The following is an 11,872-nucleotide window of genomic DNA, read 5'->3' on the forward strand; positions in this document are numbered from 1 at the left end:
TAATGTCAGAAAGAGTTTAAAATGGCTAGTATAATTTCCCCGAGTCCAATGATCCAAAGCCCAAATATACAAACATAAAAACATACTACGTTTACTGTCATATAAGACAAAGATAAGCAGCAAATTCTCACATTCAGAGAAGTAATTTATTGAAGTAATCAATAAATGTTTGGCATTTTTGCTTGAAAAGTGACATAAATGATGAATCAACATTTCAAATAGTTGCTAATTAATTTTCTGTCGATCAAGTGGAGAGCGAGAGGGAGCGAGTGTTTTGGCGGCGTGTGTGTATGTGTGTGTGTGTGAGAGAGATTGGGAGGGGGGGGCGCACTGTCTCCAACCCTTCCAACGCCACAACAGTCTCACTTTTGGAGACGTGAGCGACACGTATCGGACATCCGGAACCCCAACGCCCCCCTTCTCTCTTTTTTCCCACCCAGTCATCTATCAGCCCAGGTGGCAGAGCGCACTTCGTCCGAGGGATGCAGCCTCTCATCTCCAACACGGACAGCGGAGCTTGGAGCTGCTGCAGCGCGCCACGGCTGCACTAGCTGAATACACCACCTCTTAACAGCGGAAAGAAGAGACGACTCTCCTGCGTTCAACTCTTGGACTTCAGATAAAAGGATATATTTGTTCATACCTCATCATCTTTTTCTTCTTCATATTTTTTTTTTCCAAACCGCAAGAGTGCAGCACAAGTGGTGTTCAATGCGCAACCATGCTCATCATCTCGTCTCGCAGTGCGCTGCTGTCCGTCTACTACCCGCAGATCTTCCTCATCCTCACCAGCGGTAGCTACCTGTAGGTTTCTTACAAATGCACTTGCTCAATTTAATCATCAGTCAGTTTGATTTTAAGATCCTCTGACATTTGCAGGTGGTCGTTCCTTACGCGCAAAATGGCCAATTACGCACCGGGAAATTGGATAGTCAGGTTGGATCGCACGTAGAAAGCATAATATGGCTGTTGCGGGGTTTTATTACAACGAGACTAAAACTAAACTTTTAAAAGTCAGCTTTTAACTTTACTACATTAAGTAAATTGTTATATATATATATTTTAAAATTCTTCTTGTAGTCACATTTGGTTCTAGTGTTGCAGAGAGATAATTTTGGAAACGGAAAAAATGTAACTTGGAATATCCAGTCAGCCAAACACAAGAAACACTGGTAGGAAATGCGTGACTTGTGTCGTTGAATCAATTTAAGGTTATTCCACAATGAAATCACTGACAACGACGGAACAAAGGCTGCCGATTTCCCCCCATAATATGAGCAGTTGTGTCATTTTCATCCTAATACTGTTTCATAAATCGACAATTTATAAAGAGTGAATGAAGCCAACATTTAATCTACATGACCTTTGCATGATCTAATATGTGCGCAGATGATGAGATAACCTGCTCTTATGGATTTACACAGAACACCAGAACCACTTTGTCATGGGAGCACCTGGTCAGACATAATATGAAAGCAGCATATGGAAAAGAGTAGTATTGGACAACTTCATGGTCTCCCTATAGTAGCAGGCCAATGCAATGAGCTCTTTCCTATGAGATTAAAAGACCCAGGCCCTCACAGAGAGAATGATTGCTGCACCATACATGCCTCTCATTCATAACAAGGGCAGGTCCTGAAACCTAAAATAGCTGTGGTGGTTAATGTTTTCTGTAACAGAGAGAGAGAGAGAGAGAGAGAGAGAGAGAGAGAGAGGGAGAGAAATGAACTGGATTTACACACTTTTCTATAATGAACTATTGTTCCTTTTCATGTCTATATGAAGGTCCATTAAATTAGACATGATGTTATCCGGTGTAAGGATGAATGATGCAGAGTATGCTCTTACTGTATCTACTGATTTGGTCCTGTCTATCTTCATGAAATATAGACTGGCAACTGAAAAAAATGTTGTTTATCAGAAACAAATTCTACCACTTTTCTTTCTGAAATCATAGCCAAGTAACGTTAAACAAGGGCACAGAATTAAATCCAGACTATATATTGAGTATTTTGGCAGGTAAATTTTTGTTTCTTCATATCCGTTCTCCCTCAAACAGGATGTTATCTATATTTAATTCCAAAAACTGTAGCTGTTGGTTCTTCTGTCAATAACCTCCCTCTCACTCTGCCCATAGGGCGCTTTCCTCTGTGGTAGCTCTGGGTGCGAACATCATCTGCAACAAGATACCGGGATTGGCTCCCCGTCAGAGAGCCCTCTGTCAGACTCGCCCAGACGCCATCATCGTCATCGGCGAAGGTGCTCAGCTGGGAATCAATGAGTGTCAGTACCAGTTCCGGTACGGCCGGTGGAACTGCTCAGCCCTGGGCGAGAGGACTGTCTTTGGACAAGAGCTGAGAGTAGGTCAGTCTGTTTAAAACTCAGATTCTTTAGTTTTCCTTAAGGAGTTTTAAAGGCTTTTATCTCAGTATACACAGTAGAAAATCAGCAAAATCAGCCGAGTGATGGTAAGAGAGTTTCTCTGAGGGCAGAGGTTTTAAATAAAGTTTTTGTGGTGGGAATTTCTCATCTTTATTGGCGATTTTAACAGTAGATAAATGACAGGAAATGAGAAAGAGATGGGAAATGACACGCAACATAGGTCTTCAGCTGAAATCAAGCAAGGGACATTGTGGTTCATGGTTGGTACCTCAAACCACTAGGCCATAGGGGTGCCCCAGGGGCAAAAATTTTACCTTTGTAAACATTAGCTAAACTGAACATTCAGTCAGATCAAATTAAATGAGATGTGACAAGTGGGTCAAAAGGGTATGTTAATTGGAGTATGTAAACCAAAATGAGTTTTGTGGCCTGATTTTCCAAACACAGGAATTGAAAGAACTTTGCTTTGTGCGAATGAACATTTCAGGTGCCATTCAGCTGTTGTAATTTTGACATCACCCTGTCTCCTCATTTGTCTTTTATTGTCCTCAGACCTCCTGTAAATCTCGTCAGTGGCATGAGAAAAAGCTGCAGCATAGCTCAACTAAGTGACAGACTTCAAGATGGGTGGCAAAACTTTAATGAAGGCATTTGTTTGGAACTCCAAATACAGCAACCACAATGAATTCTCTGCCTTTTGTTGAGACACTAACATAAAAAACTCCAACTCAAAAGGCTTTGCTATTGTCCCCAAAGGAGGTTCAATCTGTAGTTGGAGGTTCAATCTGTAGTTGATGTGAGGAACATCACTGTGCTTGTAACGCACTGTCACAGCAAAGCAGTCATAAGTGGTTGGTGAAGACTTCCTAATGAAGTATGGTCTAAGGCCTGGGTGTGCCATCTTCTAAAAGCATTTATAACCACGATCTGTAAACGCAGAAACTAACACATCTCCCTGGTTACTGGGAAACATTCTTCGCTCTTTTATTTCTCACAGAAGCCCGTTTCCTCCTAATGTGAACCTCTTATATAAATTGTATTTCAGTCCGAAATGTTTTGTTGCGGTCTTGCTGTGGGTTTGGATCCATGTTTAATCTAGCAGCTCTGGGAGCAATCACTTTCTTCTACACGGGAGACAGGCAGACAGACGTCTGGATCCCTTTATTTCTTTTGTCAGAGGAAATGTCTCTTTTCTCTTGTGGTGTGTAAATGATCTCAGAGAGACACTTTGGACCCAGCTTTGTTCCTCATGTCCTCTCCATGAAGACAGTTTTACCAAGAAAGAATTTTCAGTAAGACTAAATCTAATTAACTCTGTATAAAAACTAATTAGAGGGTTGTAACTAACGGTGTAGAATGTCAGATTTCAAGGCGTCTTCATGGACTCTTATTGAAACTGGTCAATTTCCTCTTCCCATTCTTGTCCATTTTCTCTGTTTTTAAAAATGGAAATGTAAGCTAGGGCCATACCCTTTCTTGTGTCGCTAATGTACCATCGGCCACTTCATTTGATTGACCTGCCAGGCCTGTGAACTCATTAAGCATTGAGAAAGACCAGAGAGATTCATGCTAACCACTAATTGAAGTCAGCTCCAGCAGCTGTATGGCAACAATGGATCCCTGCATGCACTGCCGTACAATCAAAACAAATCACAACGCAAGGAGATGGCTGTTTGGCTATTGCATGCGCCTGATGCCTTGAGAAATGCTCACCATACAATACATCTGAAGGGGTCATGGATTTAGCTTGATGAGAGAAGACTTCAGAGTTTGTTATGAGTTATGGACTAGGAGAACCGCAGGCCTGATGGTTTCAGCGAGTGAGTTTGTCAGGTTGGAAGGGAGCCATTAGAATCGCCTCTTCCAGAGACGCCATGCATTAATACTCTGGGCTGTTGAGAAGAACGAAGGCCCAGTATTATCCTGATTGGAGAGGGAGGATATCCTGTTACCAATTGTTGTGCCAATAAATTCATTTCCCCCTCCACGCCATAAATATAAATGTGTTTATTCTGAAGTTCAAATGGTGACATACAAAAGCATGGAAATGGGCATATCTCAGTCAAGCCTGGCCACAGATTATTTCAACATGTAACACAGCAGTATCATTTGCTGTAATAATGTGGATCGCCTAAAACAGACACAGAATGACACTTAAGCCGCGTGAGAAATTCCATTGATGAAAAACATTAAGACTCCATGTTTGCCAATCCAGAAAAGAACTCCTCTAGTCAGCCAGTAGATGTCACTTGCGTTTTCTTCACTATACTGATTATTGTTCTAACTGACCAATGATGCTGATCAGAAATATGAAACAAGGCAGAAAAGAAAAAAAAAAAGTGAGTTATTATGAGATTATATACACACTCAAGAGTACTACAATCTCTTACTGTACTTGATATTAATAAATATAGGGAGAGATTACTTCTGTTGAAAACTCCTCAAGTGAAAGTGCTGAAGTAGCTATTTTGAAGACTACTGAGTATCAGGTTCTTAATTACAATTAACATATACATCATAAAATGGCAGAAGTGATACTCAAACCAACCAATTCCTCTCCAATTCAGTGATGCCTGAATTCAGTGATGCCATCAAAGACTTGGCTATCTTTATTTTTAGGACTAGTCCAGCAATTTAGTACTGCACTTCAATAAGTTTGGGTGGCTCACTAGACAGTTTTTTTTTTTTCTCTTTCGGATTAAAGATTATTTTTTGATATAGTCAAGTTGCTATTGCCGGCCCCACTGGCCCTCTGAATGCCATGGCCTGGTCAGTAGTCCAGCCATCATCTCTAATTATCTAGTGCCACTAATCTTACAAGTAGTTACTAGTTATATCAGAATATTACCACTCTCTGACCTAGTGCATCTTTAAAGCATCCTTGAATCCTATCCTTGCCCAAGCAAAGAACAGATACCTGGCAGCATGACCCACGTATTTGTTTAGGTTGAGCTACAGTGGCTGGCACAACTGCCTTGTCAGGCAACTGCCAGGCCCACTCAGTTGTCCAACCACCATTACTGTATACTTTGGTTCCACTATTCTTACCAACAGCCATGACTTAACAACCCCTCTGAATGATTTATTACTGGGTGTTTTGTTGAATTGGGCCTACAACACAGAGAAGGCTCAACAGTGTGTTCAAGTGTCCCAGAACCACTCCTCTCTACCTGCAGCCACACACACTCAACACTCTTTGTTTACACATGACATGCAAATAAGCCCGTTCAGTAACGAACCATGAACATTGCAGCTATGCACCCTAACCATGTGGCTATTTGGGCAGCCCAGACAGTGTAAGGGCCCTGTACACCTATAGTCCACCCACACGTGTTTTCATTTATTGGCTGATCTGACCTCTTCTCATGACTGTGTGGGTTTGTTCAAATTTCTCTTTCTCTTTCACCCTCCAATTTTGTTGCACATTTGGATGGGAGAAATTGCATCTTCATCATTCTTATTGGTTCATGAGGTTTAGTGATGTCATGCAGCTCTAGTATAACTTTTACTTGAACTGGGGACTAATAAGATAAGTAAAAATACCTGTGTGGGTGTGCAGTGTCTTTAAAATCGAATGGTCAAAATCAATGCAACAGAAGCTGAGTTTTAGTCTCTGGTATGGGTCAAGCTCCAGAAATGTTGGATCCTACATTTCCCATTGTGCAACTAAGAGGCATCTTTCATTTTACCCCCCTGCCTCCACAATGTCCACTTATTTCAAACCCAACATTCCCAGTTTGTAACAGGCTTTCTTCTAAATATTTTAAGTCTCAAGCCAAAAAAGACATTGTAAAGCTGTTTGCACAGGCTAAATAGCACTCGTCATGAAAAGTAAACTGCACTTCATGTATAAAATTGGTGAAGTATTCCTTTAATAAGAAAGCTTTCTTGCACATTCTTTGAAAAAAAGGAAAATCTTCCTGCTTTTGCCATAACTGGAAAACTGTATGACGGGTATGTAATTCTGGCGTTTCTGAGGAAAGTACTGTAATTACTGATTTTAGAATGTCCACAAAAAAGTATCAGTACAAGAAAAAGCTACTAACTCAAAACCTAATAACAGTAATTTTATTATGTTTCTTTCCTCTCCAATCAAATTTATTCAGATTCCTCTGTATTCTCTTTAGGCAGCAGGGAGGCAGCATTCACATATGCCATCACTGCAGCTGGAGTTGCCCACGCAGTGACTGCAGCTTGTAGCCAAGGCAACCTCAGCCAGTGTGGCTGTGACCGTGAGAAGCAGGGCTACCATGACCAAGAGGAGGGCTGGAAGTGGGGAGGCTGCTCGGCTGATGTTAAATACGGAGTTGAGTTCTCGCGGCGCTTTGTAGACGCCCGAGAGATCAGGAAAAACGCCCGCCGGCTGATGAACCTGCACAACAATGAGGCAGGACGAAAGGTAATGCAAGCAAAAAACACTTTGACCTAAGGCTTTGGCTAAGGACAAATGCATATGCTAATATCCATCTAATCTAATTTTAGGGTTCACTGATGAAAACATCATAGAACACCATACTCCAGTGTAAATACATATAAGATTGTGTAGAAAGAGGAAAATAGCAGAAGTAAATTTGCAAAGATTGTCCATGATTCTCAAAACTGACATAAAAAAACGGACGACTTTGTAACAGTTACTATAAATGTTCCTAAACTTAACACATGCAGAAATTATTAAACTCCTCTACAATAGAGTGTTTTCATGCATGTGTGGGTGTGTAAGTTGACAGAAATGTAAGTCTTGGCAAATACAGTTGCCAAATGTGGAGCTGTGCCATAGTCCTACAGTCCATTCACTGAATTACCAGGCATAAAGTCAGGATAGAGGATATTATTGCAAGTCTCTCACTCTTCCTTTCCCAGTGGAAGCACCAAAGACCAAACTTCTGCTCCACTGCACGCACTGAACCAACCAAAGTCAAGAGCAAACTCCCCCAGAATGTGATAGCAATTTAGGGGACAGGGACAGTGCTCTGGATAAACAAGTTACAAGATGTTTTAATTATAAGCTTAGTCACTCAAAACCCATACTGTAATGGGTCACATTCACATCAACATCAAGCTCAGTCCCAAGAGAAAACTGTCACCTGCCCATTTTGCCATCTGAAAAGATCTTTATGGCATTATAATATAAATCTGGTTCAAATCACTATGCAACTCTATACATGCATGGTTGCACAACAGCTCTGGTCAGTTTTCTTGGGCTGTCATGCCGTTTTATGGTCTGAAGAAAGGTATATTAATTAGAGACTACAGTTTTGGGTTATTTTCCCTGGGCTTTTGACATAAAGTTGGCATATTGGTTAGTGTGCTGAAAGTTGAAATGCCCGCAGAAAGTGCAGCTTACCAAAAGAGACAGATTTTAAGGATATGCCATTTTATTAACTTTTTCAAATAATTCAAGCCATGGACATGTGAATTCAAAATTACAATTTATGCATTTCTCCCACAAAATATATTTTTTGGTATTTAAGGGTCTCTTTTAATTTATACTGACCTAACGTCTACTCTCTGTGAGATCAGATCCTAGAGGAGAGGATGAAGCTGGAGTGCAAGTGCCATGGTGTATCTGGTTCCTGCACGACTAAGACCTGCTGGATCACCCTACCAAAGTTCAGAGAGATTGGTTACCTGCTTAAGGAACGCTACAGCGAAGCAGTTCAAGTAGAGCCTGTCCGGGCTTCACGGCTCCGCCAACCCTCCTTCCTACGTCTCAAAGAGGCTCGGGGCTACCAGAAGCCCACAGACACAGATCTTGTCTACCTGGAGCGCTCACCCAACTACTGTGAGGAGGACAAGGCTACAGGAAGCACAGGGACAAGAGGCCGACTGTGCAACGGCACCTCGACCCACACAGACAGCTGTAATGTGATGTGCTGCGGCCGGGGCTACAACACGCACCACTACACACGTGTCTGGCAGTGCAACTGCAAGTTCCACTGGTGCTGTTTTGTGAAGTGCAACACCTGCAGTGAGAAATCTGAAGTTTTCACCTGCAAGTAGGGAACGAGGAAGTTGGGCAGTGGGTGAGGATGGGAAAATGGACAAGGGTTGAAGGTAAGGGATTATGACAAAGGACTTGGAAGTATTTATTCTACATTTTGCACATTTTGACATCCTATTTGGAATTCTTTGAAGGAAGGAAAGAGACGTGAGATGGAACAAGAGGTTTGGGAAGAATAGACATGAACATTTCAGAAAAGTATTTGCTTGCGTACTGGTACACCTGTCACATGATACAAAACATGTTACAGGTGAAAGGATTTGATGTTCTCTTTTTGCCTCCAGCAAAGCAATATTTTGAAGACAACATCTTGCAAAAATGTAACTTACAGATGTCATGCACAAGAGGAAAAAGCAACATGGACTATCATTGGATCTTGAGAAGACTTTTGTTATGTTAACTGGAACCAAAATGCTTTAGACCACCATGAAAGAAAACTGGCTCCTGATGAAGACTGAGAGATGGCAGTGGAATACTTTTAACTGTACGCTCACACTGTATTCTGTTTGAACACTGAAAATAAAACAAAATTATTTATGTAAAAATATCACAACTTTCAAACTGTAAGTCTTATAGGATGGATAGCAAATTCAGTTGCTCTAACATTTTTCCTTTATTTTTTGATCTTCAGTTGGTACTGATAGAAGGATTTATAGTAACTTGGAGTCACGTTTTCAGCCACTAAACAGCTAAATCTCTTTTTTAAATTTTTTCCATTATCAGTGGTCAGTGGGGTATTTTGCTATATATTAATTCTTTTTCTTCTGCACTCACAGTCACATTTCTTCCTTTTTCTTTTCATTGGTCATTAGTAATTTGGAGGGGGGGTTGGTGCTGTTGAGTGCTGTGCTGACCTCTCTCATGGACATATCCTCCCCAGGGCCCAGACCTTTTGTTACACCAAAACCCAAAGAGGCAGAAACCACTGACACACTATTTTAAGCATCCAACTTGTCAGTTTCAGCAGCACTTACAATCCTGACTGCGTTCACTGTTATGTTTTCAGAGGGCTCCTGACTTCTGAGAAGCGCATCTAAGCCTCAGTTGAACACCATAGAGGTGCAATCAGGTTCAAATACATCCAACATTCCCATGAATGGCAGAGACGTGGAATTCCACATCATGGCCTCTGCTTACACAAGGCCTTCCAGCGCGGTTTAGGCCTGCCTGGTTGTATGGCATGTTCCCTAACCACACAGAAGGGGGTATGAGAGGATCAAAGGCCTCAAAGCTATTTTTGGACAGCACCCTTAATGTATTCAGAAATGTTTATTTAGGCTTTATATAACTTACAAAACAATTTGAAGAGTATATTTTTATATGAGGAACGTGGCACTTTATGTCATTTATAGATGGAAAACAAAGTCACTATTTACCAGTGTTTTCTAATGTCATTGTATTCAGATTTGAGAGCTATAAATTATTTGGAATATATGTCTTTGACCAAAGTTCCTAAATTGTAAATACTCCCATGTGTTATATCGAAGTAGCCCAGATTGTCCATCTTGATACGATCCTTCACAATTCAAAGTAGCTCATAAAGTTGAGCTACTCATCATAGTGTTGGAAACCCCCGTTAAGTATTTGAGTAAATCCATGGAAGTTGCTAGTAAATAGTACATTGGACATTTCAGCAAACGACTAATCTCTTTTTAAATTTTTTCCATTATCAGTGGTCAGTGGGGTATTTTGCTATATATTAATTCTTTTTCTTCTGCACCTCAGCACACACACACACACACACACACACACACACACACACACACACACACACACACACACACACACACACACACACACACACACACACACACACACACACACACACACACACACACACACACACACACACACACACACACACACACACACACACACACACACACACACACACACACACACACACACACACACACACACACACACACACACACACACACACACACACACACACACACACACACACACACACACACACACACACACACACACACACACACACACACACACACACACACACACACACACACACACACACACACACACACACACACACACACACACACACACACACACACACACACACACACACACACACACACACACACACACACACACACACACACACACACACACACACACACACACACACACACACACACACACACACACACACACACACACACACACACACACACACACACACACACACACACACACACACACACACACACACACACACACACACACACACACACACACACACACACACACACACACACACACACACACACACACACACACACACACACACACACACACACACACACACACACACACACACACACACACACACACACACACACACACACACACACACACACACACACACACACACACACACACACACACACACACACACACACACACACACACACACACACACACACACACACACACACACACACACACACACACACACACACACACACACACACACACACACACACACACACACACACACACACACACACACACACACACACACACACACACACACACACACACACACACACACACACACACACACACACACACACACACACACACACACACACACACACACACACACACACACACACACACACACACACACACACACACACACACACACACACACACACACACACACACACACACACACACACACACACACACACACACACACACACACACACACACACACACACACACACACACACACACACACACACACACACACACACACACACACACACACACACACACACACACACACACACACACACACACACACACACACACACACACACACACACACACACACACACACACACACACACACACACACACACACACACACACACACACACACACACACACACACACACACACACACACACACACACACACACACACACACACACACACACACACACACACACACACACACACACACACACACACACACACACACACACACACACACACACACACACACACACACACACACACACACACACACACACACACACACACACACACACACACACACACACACACACACACACACACACACACACACACACACACACACACACACACACACACACACACACACACACACACACACACACACACACACACACACACACACACACACACACACACACACACACACACACACACACACACACACACACACACACACACACACACACACACACACACACACACACACACACACACACACACACACACACACACACACACACACACACACACACACACACACACACACACACACACACACACACACACACACACACACACACACACACACACACACACACACACACACACACACACACACACACACACACACACACACACACACACACACACACACACACACACACACACACACACACACACACACACACACACACA

The 11,872-nt window shown here is 42.4% G+C and overlaps 1 protein-coding gene across 1 annotated transcript; it reads left to right on the forward strand.

Annotated features, from left to right (window-relative positions):
- The first annotated feature begins 721 nt into the window (after positions 1 to 721).
- On the forward strand, positions 722 to 8,415 carry wnt7ba (wingless-type MMTV integration site family, member 7Ba). The gene is made up of 4 exons (XM_040141831.1): positions 722 to 804; positions 2,138 to 2,364; positions 6,510 to 6,781; positions 7,903 to 8,415. The coding sequence occupies exons 1-4, from the start codon at positions 722 to 724 to the stop codon at positions 8,380 to 8,382; spliced, it is 1,062 nt and encodes a 353-aa protein (XP_039997765.1). The 3' UTR covers positions 8,383 to 8,415.
- Positions 8,416 to 11,872: the final 3,457 nt, after the last annotated feature.

Source organism: Xiphias gladius, chromosome 2 (genome assembly GCF_016859285.1).
Source record: "Xiphias gladius isolate SHS-SW01 ecotype Sanya breed wild chromosome 2, ASM1685928v1, whole genome shotgun sequence".
Lineage (NCBI taxonomy): Eukaryota > Metazoa > Chordata > Actinopteri > Istiophoriformes > Xiphiidae > Xiphias > Xiphias gladius.